Genomic DNA, 14,162 nt, shown 5'->3' with positions numbered 1-14,162 from the left:
AGTTAGGGATAGCAACTACTGATTATAAACTCGGGGTTTCTCACTGTAGCAGACACACTAAATTTAACTTCCACGTTCACAATGAGCAGTCTGTAAGAAGGAATATTACAACTGGCACAGTCATAATGTGGAGTTATTGACTCATCTTACACAAAGGGAAGGGAGTCAAAAGATGCTTTAAAAATGCAATGTGACAGTTTCAGCAGACACTACACAGAATAACCAAATAACACAACTTGTTGGTCATTTCTGCTGCACCCCAGCTTTTCAAAGGCCGATGTGTAACCTTGCTGAATTCTCCTTAGGTGTGCAGTTGGGTGTCACAACCCAGCAGCTGGAACACACGACTGGAGGTTTCCTTAGTTTAAATTCATTGTACAACTAGGTGAAGTCCTTTCTACTTCACTCTTTTTTTCATCCAATTATGAAACTGCTATTCGGTAGAGCCTGAATTTACCTGAGAGGTGCTGACTACGTTTAAGTAATGCAACTTCCATTTCTGTCCACCAAGAAGCACGTCTATTGTGTGAAAAACAAACAAGAAGATCAAGAGAAGCCAGACCGTATTGCGAGTAACTGTACTGTAAATTAAATTACTTTAATTACATGCCTTGTCTCAAAAGTCAGTGATGAAGAGCAAACCTTTCTGGAAGCATCTCAGAAACACCACACAGCAACTGAAGAGTTCCTGAAATATCCCCTCTGCCTGCTAAGGTGAATGTAGGAAACGTAAGCAACTCAGATAAGCTCCCTAACAGCGTCTCCTTTACCTGCCAATCTGACAGGTCTCTTGTGCTCCAATCAGTCCCACAAAAACCACGCACAAATACGCGGTGACGTGTGCCTGCAGGAGCACTAAGAGGAGCCCAACTTTCTGAATTGGTCTTGAAGATCCTTGACATGATAAAGTGACATTCTCGTAGTCACCTTGTCATAGTCTTCTCTTTATTAAAACAATTTACTTAGTGGTGTTACTGACAAATCTGTAGTGCCAAATCAGTGCAGGAGGTTACTAAGACAGTAATAACCACTGGAGATTTGCTGATCTCCAGCAGAAATTGTTTAATGACAACCTAGAGGTTAAAATCTGTTTTCATAAATGCAGCACATCACCTCGGTACTCTGAACAGGAGCCTGTTCGTGGGACAGGCTAGATCTCTATTAACGCTTGCCAGAGATGGGGCTGTTTTACTGGAAAGCCACTTGTAGACAATATAATTTTTTCACTGAAAAAAATAAGGCTGCGATCCTTTGATCAACCCTACTTGCTGTACAGTCTTGAGGAAGTTCTTCCAGGCAATGCACTAAAGCAAGACAAATACCCTTGTTTTCAAATGCATTAAAACTATCCACGTGCACTGCCTATGGACAGCTACATAGCAGTAAATATTATGAAGTAACCTGGAAAAAAAAAAAAACTGCAAAGGGGACAATTTGTAATCTGCTTAACAAAGACACGATGCTATTACCAAGCCAGACACCACACAGACATCAGGAACAGGAGCAGCAGAGCTTAGCTGCCCTGGCCAAACCCCAGCTTGCTCACCAATGGCTTGTACAAAAGCAACTTGCTTGTAACGCTGCACGTATTCTGCATCAGTATTTCAAGGCTGGCTGGGGGATAACTCAAATACTGCACATAAGTTATCCCCCTTTTTTTCAGAATTAAAGGAGACTGAACAAGGGCAAGGAATTCCAACGGAGCCTTCTCTGCTAACACACAACACAGCACGTTGTAACACCTCTTCCGAGGCACACATCACCACCAGGAGCAAAAGGAGCAGCTGGGTGTTACTGCTGCAGGATGGTGGCATCAGATGCTCGAACAGAATTTCATGAGTTCTTGTTATTAAACCACTGAGAAAATATTTTAAATAGCCATGAAGAGGATTTTTCCTACTGCCTTCCACAGTGGTAGGAGATTTAAAATAAACAGAAGTGCAAGAAGAACAGCTTGGGCTTAAAACAAGTTCTGTTTGTTCCTAGGAAGAGAAACTACTTTATTTAAATAGATTTTATTGCTTCCCTCTTGTTCCCTAACCGCTGTCTCTTTTCAAACTCAGATCCAACTTAATCCCACAGAAGCAAAGAAGAAAATCTTGAGCCTAAGCCAAGAGAAAATCACCGGAAGACAAGCAAAAGATCAGCTAACAAATCATGAAACAACATTTCCACCTGGAGGTTTTCAGATGTCAACTATACCTTGAAAATATTTGGAAATGTCAAAGTCATCAGTGCTGCTAGGAACTCTGTGAAGTTCAGCATGGCTTGTGAACATGGCACGTGTTGCAATAATTAATTATTTCCCAAAGCTTCATTAAATAAGAAAAATATATAGAAAATATACATTGAAGTGTTTTGAAGGATAGCAGTGTTTTCATTTCCCAACAAAATAATACTCTCCAGCCCAATATAAAGATTTTCAAGTACACACTTTAGCACTACTAAGCTAAAATAACAGTATAAAAACAGAAGCAAACTGCCCTCAGCTATGACAGACCCCAGTGTAATGGATTATTGTTTAGAATTTACAAGTTATTTATTCCACGTCCATTTGAATCCCCTGTATTAAGTGATCCTTTTCTCTCACATCACAACCGCAGAAAATAATCAACTGTGGAAGGATCTGAAGAGTTCAACGGGCATTAAAGAGGTACTGGCAATTAATTGGAGTATTGCAGCCCTCTTTATGGCTTTCAGACATTGCTTCGCAGCTGACACTGAACAGGAATTTTAAGTAGCCTGCAGGGTCAGGCTAGCTCATGAGAAGCATCATGAGCCATTACCATGTATCAGCACCAGCTAAGTCTTAATAGAGAGCCTTCAACACCGAAATAGAGCTTGCTTACATGACCCTGGAGTCTAAATCAGAAAGAACATCGCTCTGTTGCTCTAGGAACAGCGATGCTTTTTGCTTTCCCAAACTTTCAGATGTCCTTTCAGGTGGAATGCCTTTTACCCAGGTACCCCTACAAAGATCAGCCCTATTTAATAGCAGCAGAACCCAACTTAAAGAGCACAGGGGCCCCATTTTTTTGGCCAAAGCTGGTTCCTACATGTCTCATTTGGGGTTGAGTTAAACATCATTGCTTCCCTTCTGTTTTTTTTTTGTTTTTTTCCTTCATGATATGACAAAAAAAAAAAAATCTGGGCAGTGTAGTCCTATATGTACAAGCCAGTGTCCTGTCTGGACGTGCTGCATGTCATTCTGACTGTCTGGCTTAAAAAAATATAAATAAATAAACCCACAAGAACAATAACAAAAAACAAGAACACCTAGGGATTTTTGTTTATTTTCATCTCCAGCTGTGAGAGGAACTGTGCACTGAAAAATGAAGCAGTCATTCTCCCCTACTTCCCCCCATCATATCTTTTGTATTGATGAAGTTTCTTCCTGGCTATACAGTATGAAAAATAGCTTAAACCTCCCCTTATTCTCTACCTTTAATAAATAATTTTCAATACAGATGTTTCGATGGGTTAAAAACCACCTTTGCATGAGCTGTTAGCATTTTTTTCATAATGTTGTATGCTTGCAAAGAACGCCAGGGCTAAACACATGAACCCGTACCAAGCCAAGTCCCATTTCCCACGAGCAGCTTCCTCTACTCTCACGTTTAAGTGCTTCAGAGGTGAAGCGTGACAGGCTGGGATGATGGAATAGTGCAGGCTGCATGGTGGTGCAGCAGGTGCAGTGCAGCCAAATATAACGGGACCACAGAGCAGTTGTTATTTGTTCCCATCATAAGGTGTGCATCTTCTGTCCCTGCAGGACTGAGGGGACTGTAACTATAACTGACATTCCAATGGCACCAAAATCTCTCAAGACCAGTTCTGCCAAGCCCTTACTGGCTAGGATTTCGTTCACAGGGGCTGTAGGTTGGCTAACTACCACCACAGTGTGCAGCAGCAGGCTCTGAATTGAGCTCCAAAACATTTATTCTTTTCTCCCTTATATGAGGCAATTCTCTAAGAGAAAGGAGAAGAAACAGCAAGCAGTACACACAATGTGTTCTCAGACAAGTAATTTCAGACAAGTAATGATGTTTGGTGAGCAGAAAGAAGCTCCCTCACCTTCTGCCTACACTGCCCCTTCACTCACCCAGAAGATGCTGGAGAACATTTATAGAGCACGTCAGTGACAGCACTTTCTGTAACGTAAGGGTAGAGAAGTCAGTTTTCTGTACACCCCCCCTTTCACTAACATTGCTCCTGCCCTTTGAAAAAAATATGAAATCTCTTGAGTGCTTTCATATCTTCAAGGGGTAAAAGTGCTAAAGAGCAGGGCTGTGTTTCAAACAAACACACAAATCAGTTCCTGGTGGCTGAAGCTGATCTGCTGGATATGGTAAAACCAGCTAGAAAGGTCACTTAGTTACACACAACTTCATATCAAAGCAGTAGGTGAAGAACCAAGAATACAGTGGCCACTATTTTCTTAGTTTTACAAGTCTTCCCCCTCCTACAGTGGTATCCCGTCACTGCTGGACTTGCTCCTATGTTTGCCACCTCTTCTGTATTTAATGCATTCATGTTAGAAACTGTGCTTAGACATGGTAAACTAGAGAAAGGCACTAAACAATACTGGAGACTGAAAATCCTTCAATTATGCACAGAATTCAAACAGTTCTTGAAGTACACGGCAGAATTTTGATAGCCATGTAATTCAGTCTGACATCACGAGCTACAGCACTGCAATGCTAATTGTGGCGATGATTACAGCTCTACGAGGTAGATGCAGCCTTCATTTACATGCAACCTCTGGTTTGTCTTCTGAAAGGCCTAAGGATCTGCCACGTTCTGCGTGCAACAGGAGCTCCAGTTCACCCAGCTTTGGTTAAGATGATCCCACTGATGAAGCAGCAGCAAGGTCCCACTACAACTTGTGCAAACTTTTAACCCTCACACACAACTTGGTGGCACATCACGTGTCTTGTGACAGCTTTTTGACCAATTTTTTGACCAATACTGATGATCCCATGGTCTCCTTTTGCTGCGGTACTTCAAATTGTTGAACATTGAGACCTCTGTGAGGGGTTTATTTCAGTTATTTATGTCAAATCCTACAACTTGGGCTCCGTTGTGAATTAGGAAGTTTCTCTGCCTGCGTGCTCTTCTCCCTCCTCCCCACAGAGTTGGAAGATAGGTAGAAGGAAGATACAGTTGTTCCCTTTCTACTTCTTTAAGGGAAAGAATGAAGTTATACCCATTTATCTCCAAAAAGCCTTGTATCACTGGCAGGCATTGATAAGGTTATGTGACTCAGAAGATGAGAATCCCCATCTTCAGTCTTCTCCTTGTACTAGAGTAACTCCACAGGAATGCTGCTACTCATTTGAAGGAGGAGGAGGATATCCATCACAAGGGTATTGCCAATTTTTATTTTTGCCATTCCGACCTCTCACTAATTCCTCAGGAAGGAAGCAAGGGGAGGTTGGCCTGTAATTTGTTAAATTACAGCTCTCAAGCATGTGCTTTTAAGTTACGTTTGGTACAACTCACACCAGAAAACACAACACAATCTCTGTGAAGAATTAAAGACACGAGAATAACTGTATTCAAGTGACTGAAGGAAAGTTATCAAGCTCAACATAAACCAGGTAACACATTCCTAACTCCCAGATTCAATCAAAATAGAGCAGGAATATTTAAATTGTAGTCTAAATTAGATCCATAACAATCTTCATAGAAATAGGCAAGTCAAGTAGCTAAGTTATTTTTGAAAAAAATCTATTAGCGGTAATGGGATGATAATCCTCTCAGATTCATTGATGCTGACAGATTAAATACTTCAAATTCATCTTTTATTTTGTTAGCTCATTTGACACAAAATAAGCTCTGCATTTTTTTTGTATTATAGTGGGAGTAGAGGGAGTTTTGCTGTTATGGTGGCAAACTTGGTATTAATGGAGTGCCTCTGTCTATTCAGGAGAGCTATGCAATGTTACCCAATGACAACTGGAAAAGACTAACTCGTTTCCTCTTCTGGTACCACTGTTTACTAGAAATTAACATTACTGAATTTTTGTCTATTTAGGAAAAAAGGCGTCTAAGAAGCTGGACTGATAACAAGAAAAATGCATGAATACATACATTTTCCTTATAGTATGAGGTTAAACAATATAGGGTTACATAGCTGCCAACCTTCTGCTCTTGGTGCCAGGCTGGCAGATCTCCAACGAGGGAGCAGCCTGGGAGCTCCTGCAGGAGGAATCCCTCCTCCTTTCTCCTCCAACAACCCACCACGTGGCAGCGAGAGCAGAACGTCTCACAGCAACATTTCGCAGCCCCCGAAACAACTGCCAGCCAGACTCACCAAAACCCAAACTTCCGCTCTGACCCTCTGTTTGCTACGTGAAAATCCCGGCTCCAAGATGACTGCTGGTTCTGTGCTGGTTCTAGTCCCTGGCGTTCCATGCATAAAACCTTTCCAAAGGTTAGTTTCACGCTGAGACCTGGAAACTTTTTGTTACACAAAGTTATTTACTGCACAGCCCTCTGCAATGAGATGAGATGTTTGCTTTCTCTCAGAAATAAATAATATGTGTTGGGCCTTATATCATATGTTATTCCAGCTGATTACAGGTCTCCAAAACCCAACCCAACAAAAATTGGAACGGACGCAGTACACAGAAAAATAAGACAAATCTCCAGCATCTCGCCTCACGTGACTCCACCTTAGCCTCAGTTATTCCAAGTTATTCAATTTTGGATGTACAGGTTTGACCCACTGACTCTAACAAGCCTCTGTAATTTATAATGGTAAAGGAGGAGTTTTGTTTGTTTGTTTCCCACTATTGTGTTTATCCCTTAAATATTTTTCAGCTACTTTCCCTCTTACAAAAAGGAAATTACTGATCATTTGCCTATGAACCATATAGGGAAGTTCATGAAGTCTTTAAAAATGCATAATTATCTAGGAAAAAACAATTAAATTTCAGAATTAGAAAGCTCATTTAATGAGCCTATATTTTTTCGGGATTACTTAGCTCTGAGAATTACATGATGTGCATAACATCCAGGACTTTATCTGGAAGCCTTCAGTTAGGACACGGTGCTAAAGAGGAGTGACACGCGTTAAATACACGCACCGCCTAGCGTCCTCCAGCGCGTCCACTGCATTCATTATTGATCTGCAGAACGTGGCTTTGACAGGCAGAGTGCTGCCAACTGCTACCCAGCATTACTATTTTACTCTAAGCAAACAGTCCATGTTCTCTACAGCCAAAGTAGAAGAAAGTTCCAACTCAGTAAATACCTTGCAATACATCAGCAGCAGCAAATACCTCCTGAATTGGAAGTTGAAATTAATATTTCAAAGGGTAATGGCTTACCACAGATCTTTAGCGGTTTTAAATCTGGCCTAGAACACGGCTAACCTGAAGCATTTGTCACCATAAAAGTCGCAGACACATCTGTTGAACTGCAAATCAGATCTGGTTTTATATGACAGGTGAATTCAATTAATAGAGCAAATTTGTTTTTCTGTAATGCAATTTATTATTAGGAATGGTGTAAGCATAGAAGCAATTTTGTGAGTAACTGTTCACAATTTATAAGAAATCTCCATATTTGCTCTTTTTATGTTCATTGTCTGCCAGGACTCGAGCAATTTAATTTCACATGCAGAAATGATCACAGAAGAAAAGTTTCAGATCCACAAAAGCATTTCCTACTGAGAAAAAAGCAACACATCCAACGAGAAGACAAGTAACAGTACACTTCTTTTAACCATCTACAGATAAACAGCCTGCATGGCATTGCAGTTTGCTGTGCAGCGAGTTAAACACACACCAAACGAGATCCAAAATATTTTCTTTCAGCATTCTACAGATAACACTCCAATCAACCAGGAGTAGATGTTTTCAGAAAGATGTCAAAGTTGACAACAAAAGTTTGATGCCAAAGCATGTTAAATATTATTTTAATTCAGCATAAAGCAGGTGCCCTGTGTTTCTTGACAGCTGGGTAGACGGGGCGTTTTCAACAGGAATGAAAGAACAAATTTTAAAAAGTTTTTTTTATTGTTGCTTGTTTAAAGCAGGCATGGACATGAACAAACAAAAACTTGCCCAGCTACGCTATTTCCTACCTCATTCATTTTGACTACACTTTTTATTTCCAAACACGTTTAATTAGCTTCATCTACAGATGAACTATGCTCCTTTATTCCAGTGCTCCAAGGGTTGACACATCCAGACCCCCACAGCACTGAAGCCAGCTACACGTATGCTGAACCACTGCCATTTGGTGCTGCACGTAGCATGATGGAAGCTGACCGTACCTCTCACAAAGGAAACACAAAGCCATGTTTTCAGCCCAGTTACAGGCCAGCTCCAGAGCTGGGAACAAACTGCAGGTACATCCACATCCCAAGCAAACCACCACGGGACTGGAATGAGGTGGTGCAGACAGCAGGGCCAGCTGGGCTGCTGCACTCATGACTGGATGCTGCCTCTACTCTGCCTGGCACGCCTGTTCCCTCCACCATGGCTCATTTCTGTGAACATCAGGCTCTAGAAGACAGATCGGGCGTCAGAACGGAGCCACCTTGAGGACATTTTCCCCTCGGATGTTGACCTCGCATCAGCTGGGAGCACAGCAGTCAGTGAGCACTGGGCTGGCCCAGTTCCCACTGCTTCTCTCTCACAGCTCTGCAGTCCCGGGCTGCTTCTCCTTTCACTTGTGAGCAACAGGCTTGGGGATTCTGTAAACTCTTCAGGACATTGTTATCCACAAGTTAAGGTCATTGACTGCTTGTTTTTCTCTTTCCACTATTCATTAAGCAGAAGTTTCCAACGAGACATTCACAGTATGAGATACGCTTTTCAAAGACATGGCAATGATTTTCTTTTCCTTTTTTAAATAAAGGAAAATATACAAAGAGTAGGATAACCACAAACTGAAATTACACTTATGATGCATGCATGAAATTCCACGTACATATTCTTGTCTAAGCAACCAGGTTAATTTCTCATTGTTCTACCTCAATGCAGACACAGCAGCACACACAAAATACCCTGCATAAGCAAATTGATTTGATACCTTACGTTCATCCTCTTCAATAATCCAAAAGCAAGCTAATTGCTGAATAAATTCAAAGCATGCTAAGCTTCCTAAAGGAAATACTTTAACCTAAATGAAACTAGGTGAACTCACTGCAGCAGGGTGTCTCTGAGATCTGTAACCTGTTAGAAGTTAGAAAAAAAAAAAAAAACAGGAAAAAATAGACAAAAATACCTACAGCAGTAGCAAGCAGAACATTCATTAGGGAACTTCATGTTTTAGTCTAATTGTCCTCTGACATCCCCTTCAAGGAAGTTCCTATAAAGTATTTGGTGTTAAGCAGTGCAGAACAAGTTAAGTGGACCAGAGTGACCAAGAGCCTGCCATGGCCATTTCTTTATTATCAACGGTTTTGGATGGTGTTTAAGAAAGGCCACCAAAAGGAGAGTGCAGGGGGTGGTGGTGGAGGTCGATGAAAAAAGATATTAATCAAAATTATGAAGGTAAACTACAGAGTTGGGATTACCAAGCCTTGTACGTAGTGTCAGCAACTTACAATACCTACTTGCAAGATGAAATATCTAAAATGTGTTTTACTGAATTCTAGTAAAACATGATGAAGTATAAAAAAAATGCATATTTACAAATATTTGTGCTATAAGGTAAGGCAATGTGACACAACATGGCAATTAAGGTTCTTTAAAAGTAGAGCGGAAAATGAAACCTTTTTCCATTTCATACAAACGAAGCTGACCATCTGCTTCACAGCAACAGCAGCAGCTTCTAAAAACAACAGAAACAGCAGCCTCTGGTGTTAAAATTCTGCTTTTTCCCAGACTCCACCTTTCACCAGAAAGCAGGACTGAAAAGAGAGAAAACATACATCAAGTGGCCCTGAGGGATCCTTTGCACCATAAGTAATTTTCCATCGCAGCTTATATCCAACTGTTGGTGTTTGCATTCTGTAATTCAGTGTGCAATCAGCAGCAGATTAGCGTCTGTTCTGCCCTGCCGAAATTCACCTCGATACAAAGTCCTCTCACTCTATGAAGATGGACATTTTCTTTCATAGCATGGAAAGCTCATTTCACCCTTGTAGAGCTCAAGGTTTATTTTCTACGTCTGAAGAGATCGGAACTGCACATCTCTTGAGCACGTATATGAAGAAGCCAAATGCATATGAGGACAAACCAGGAAAAACCACCACTGCAATGCACTGCCTTAGAGGGAAGAATTATCCCGTTTTTCCAAAAATGAAGTATTTCACAGAGATGCATGCATTAGAAAGGAAGTGCACGATGGAGACTGCCTGCACTTCACTTCCAAGACAGGATCAAACATGTAAGTCTTCAGTTTTTTGTGTAACTGAAGGCAAACTAAATGCCATTCTGATCAGTAGCATGCCAGAAATTCATTGCATCCTCTCTGTGCAAAGCAGTAACATACTCAAGTACTCTCAGAGTGCAAATTAAAACAATCCTCATAAGGATCAGTGTCCTATAACAGACAAAAATCAGAGCATATTCATGTCCAAAGTCAGTCCCATACTCAATAGAAATATTTGCACTACCTCACAAACTATGTTACAACAGACTATGAGTACATCAAGAGATGCAGAAAAAAAAAATCAGGACTAAATAGAAGCCATAACACAAGGACTTAAAACAAACAAACAAAACAGGTGCAAGCATAGATGCTTCATCAGTTCCACAATATGACAACTTACACATTTTATACCCAGTTTTGAAATACTGCTCTTCTGAGCTCCCACATTTCCTATGGCTTTCTATAAGAAAGCCTTCTTTCAAACCTTAGTTTCTCTACCTATGAAAAGTAAAACTATACCACAAGCAAACCAAGCTTGTATCACTGTGAAGATCTGAGAGAAACTATTGAGTAAAACCAAATCCATATGTAAACAAAGTTTATTTTCTGAGCAGTTGCAAAGTTAGTATCAAATTAGAATTAGCAGGTTAACGTGCATGAGACCTTACACACCGTATGGTAGAGTGGAAGGATGCTTCAAAGGTGGGCATGCAGTTTTTTATTTTAATGAATGCTTTGTCCTAAAATATATTTCTGAACTGTGATTTGAACAAAGTCATACAAGAGATATAGAACTCTTGTCTTAATTTTTTTTTTAGCCCTGTATCACTTGTTAATATGCCAAATCTACAGCTAGCTGAGATACTGATGACATGAAAACTTTAAGATCAAATAAATCAACCTGCTGACACAGTGTATATGCAATTGGGGTTGGCATGTGAGAAATATTTCAGACAGTAAACTGTTGAATGCACTTACAAATAATCAAACAGCTTTACTCTCAGCAGGGTATCAGGAACAGAGAAAGAGGACTTGAGTCAATCTAATAAAACAACAGAAATAACACTTCCCTTCAGATGTAGAAATCAGGACACCTGAAAACCTCCCTACTCCGCTAATGCAGAATAAACTCTGAGGCAGAGCTGGCTGCAGCAGATCAACAACATTCCGCAACTAAAGCATCAGTGAGGGCTCTTACACAGCTCTAAGCCGCTGACAATGAAGTACTTTGCAAATATGGGTAGCATCTAGATACACAGATGAAATTCCAGCCCATTCATAATGAAACCAACGGAGGCTCATCTAATTTACACAAGGATGTTATTAAATGCAAGACAAAAGGTACAATCAGGATACAAATACCTTGCCTATCAGTCCTGCCTTCACCACTAGATTTATTTCAGTATCAACAGAATTGGCTGTTTCTTTCTTTCTAAAACAAGCGTTATTTCTCCAAGAGCCTTGCTGTCCAGAAACTGGTTTGTCCTCCTGAATAGCTCCAGAATAGTGCTTTACATACGCCGCCCTCTAGATGCATATTATGAGTGCCTTTTTTATGTTTAAAAAGAAGAGGCAAATAAAAAAATCCAATATTTTCAAACTAAAAGGAGACGTTTGCTTCAACAGCTTGTTGTCCACAGCCTTACCTGTATTCCATTAGGTGGCTTACCGGAGCATTTTATCATAATAAAATCAGCAGCAAGATGCAGTGGCTACCAAGCAGTACAGTAAATGCACAGATGCTATTGGAATAGAAACAGGAAAATCCCTAAACGATGCTTATTTACAACAAAATGTACTCAGATCTAGGAACACCATGTAACACATAGCTTTAGGCTTTAATATCAAGATGCAGAGGAATACTAACACTCATGCTTTAGAGATATCTTTATTCAGGTGCGTGCAACCCAGAATTAGTTCAAACACATCAATGAGATTAAAAAATTAGTGACTTTCTTCTCATTTCCAAATTACCACAGTGTCTGCACACTGTTTACTGTAAAATAAAAGCCCAAAGCTGCGTATGTATATTCATTCCAACAGACTTAAAATGCAGTGTGAAGGTTATCTGCAATCATTTCATTTTTCTTTAAACCCCACTCAACGCAGAATCCCGGAATACAATTTGTTTCAGAGGCAGCTCTTAGACAACTTCATAAACCAAACGCTTACAGCTCAGTGGGTTGGTAACCGAGGTGAACTGCTTCAGCCAAAGCCACAAAGAAACACCACGCAACCTCGCAACTGAGAGCCTACTGCCACCAAACCCACCCGAAATAAAACCTCTTCTTCCTCGTGATAGTGCCCCAAACCAACTCTGCTGCAGTCTAGAACTCGAAACACCCTGCACGGCAGACTTCAATTAGATGGCTGAAACTTACTCCTTAGCAGCAAGGCGAGAGGTGAGACTCGCAGCGGGACATTTGGGGAGCTCACAGGGCCCGATCCTGACTGCACCTGGCACAGTGCAAGACCTGCCGCAGGGTTGTGCCAGATGGGCGAGACAAAAAGCAGCAAGCACCTCGCGGCACCGATGTACACACACACACAGTCCTTTGCCATCAGGGATGTTTCTTAACGGGAGTATTTAAGAAATTAAGGAACGCTAGACTTCACCCTACTCTCACGATTTCGGTCTCTGTTCTGCAAAGCACGATTTTCAGCCCCAGGGGCCCTCCAGCAGGCCACCACCTCCTGCCCCCTGCACCCGTCGGAGGGCTGGAGCTGGGGGCACGGTGGGCAAGGGGCCATTGAGGACCCCAGGGCCGCAGCAAGGTGCCACCAGCACCCAGGTGGCAGCCGGGGGCTCCCTGGGGCGACTGAGGCCAGCAAAGGGCGCGCAGAAGGCAATGGAAGCGCGGCCACAACAGGGATGCCAGGAGAGACGCCCACAGAGGGCTAGCGATGAGGATGGCGAGAGGGATCTTTTAGGATCTACTGAGTCTGTTAGGAGCTCGCTCCGTCCTGGGAAAAGCGGCTGATGGCGGTGGCTGTGCTGAGGGGTCTCTGGCCGGGAAGGGTGCCCGGGTGGCCCCCAGGCAGCGCAGCGCTCCTCGCCCCCATGCTGTGGTGATGGGTGTGGGGTGCCCGACAGCCTCTGCCTCCTTCCCCCAAAATATCATTTCAGCGTTTCACCGGGCTGAAGCGGCACACGCAGGGGAGAGCCCCCAGCCCTCCGACCCCCACCTGGCGCCCAGGTACCGCCACACGCCCCCAGCCCCGGGCGCTGGCGCCCCTCGGAGCAACCAGTGGGGACCCTCCCGTGTCCCTCCCGGTCCCAAAGTTGCCGACAGCTCCCCGAGGACGAACCGGGGGCTTTAGGAGGGGGGTCCCCGCTTACCTCTCAGCGCGGCCGCCCAGCTGCACAGCCCCAGCACCAGCGCCAGCCGCTCCGGGCAGCGCCTCCCCGCAGCCCCCATTACGCGGCTCTGCGAAGGACAAGGGGAGGCGAAGCCCCGCTCGGTCCCGCGGAGCCGGCACGATTCTCTCCTCCTGGATTTATTTATTTATTTATTTTTAATTTTTTTTTTTTTTTTTTTTTTTTTTTGCCTGCACCCCGCTCCGCTCGGACGCGGGGCTGCTCGGCGCTGCCTCCCCGCCCGCCCCGCTCGGCTCCGCGCTGCCGCTGCCGCTCCGCCCGCCCAGCGCCGGCCGCATCCCTAATCAGCCGCCCCTCCCCCACAGCCAATTAGCCGCGCGGGGCGGGCACTGACGGAGGGCAGCACCTGGCACCCCCCTCAGCACCCCCACAGCACCCTCAGACCCCCCTCAGCACCCCCTCACCACCCCTCACACCCCTCTCCCCTCACCCGACCCCACCCCAGCACCCC

At 43.2% G+C, this 14,162-nt stretch overlaps 1 protein-coding gene across 1 annotated transcript in view; it reads right to left on the bottom strand.

Annotated features, from left to right (window-relative positions):
• The window catches only part of UNC5D (unc-5 netrin receptor D), a gene marked incomplete at both ends in the record, with an annotated part of 127,239 nt that extends 113,488 nt beyond the window's left edge, over positions 1 to 13,751 (bottom strand). The window contains one exon of the mRNA XM_084302359.1: positions 13,673 to 13,751. Within this exon, the coding sequence (XP_084158485.1) occupies positions 13,673 to 13,751 (79 nt within the window). The remainder of the gene's footprint in view (positions 1 to 13,672) is intronic.
• Between the last annotated feature and the right edge of the window lie 411 nt (positions 13,752 to 14,162).

Source organism: Netta rufina (genome assembly GCF_964035555.1).
Source record: "Netta rufina genome assembly, chromosome: 27".
NCBI lineage: Eukaryota > Metazoa > Chordata > Aves > Anseriformes > Anatidae > Netta > Netta rufina.
This window is presented reverse-complemented; position numbering and strand designations above follow the sequence as displayed.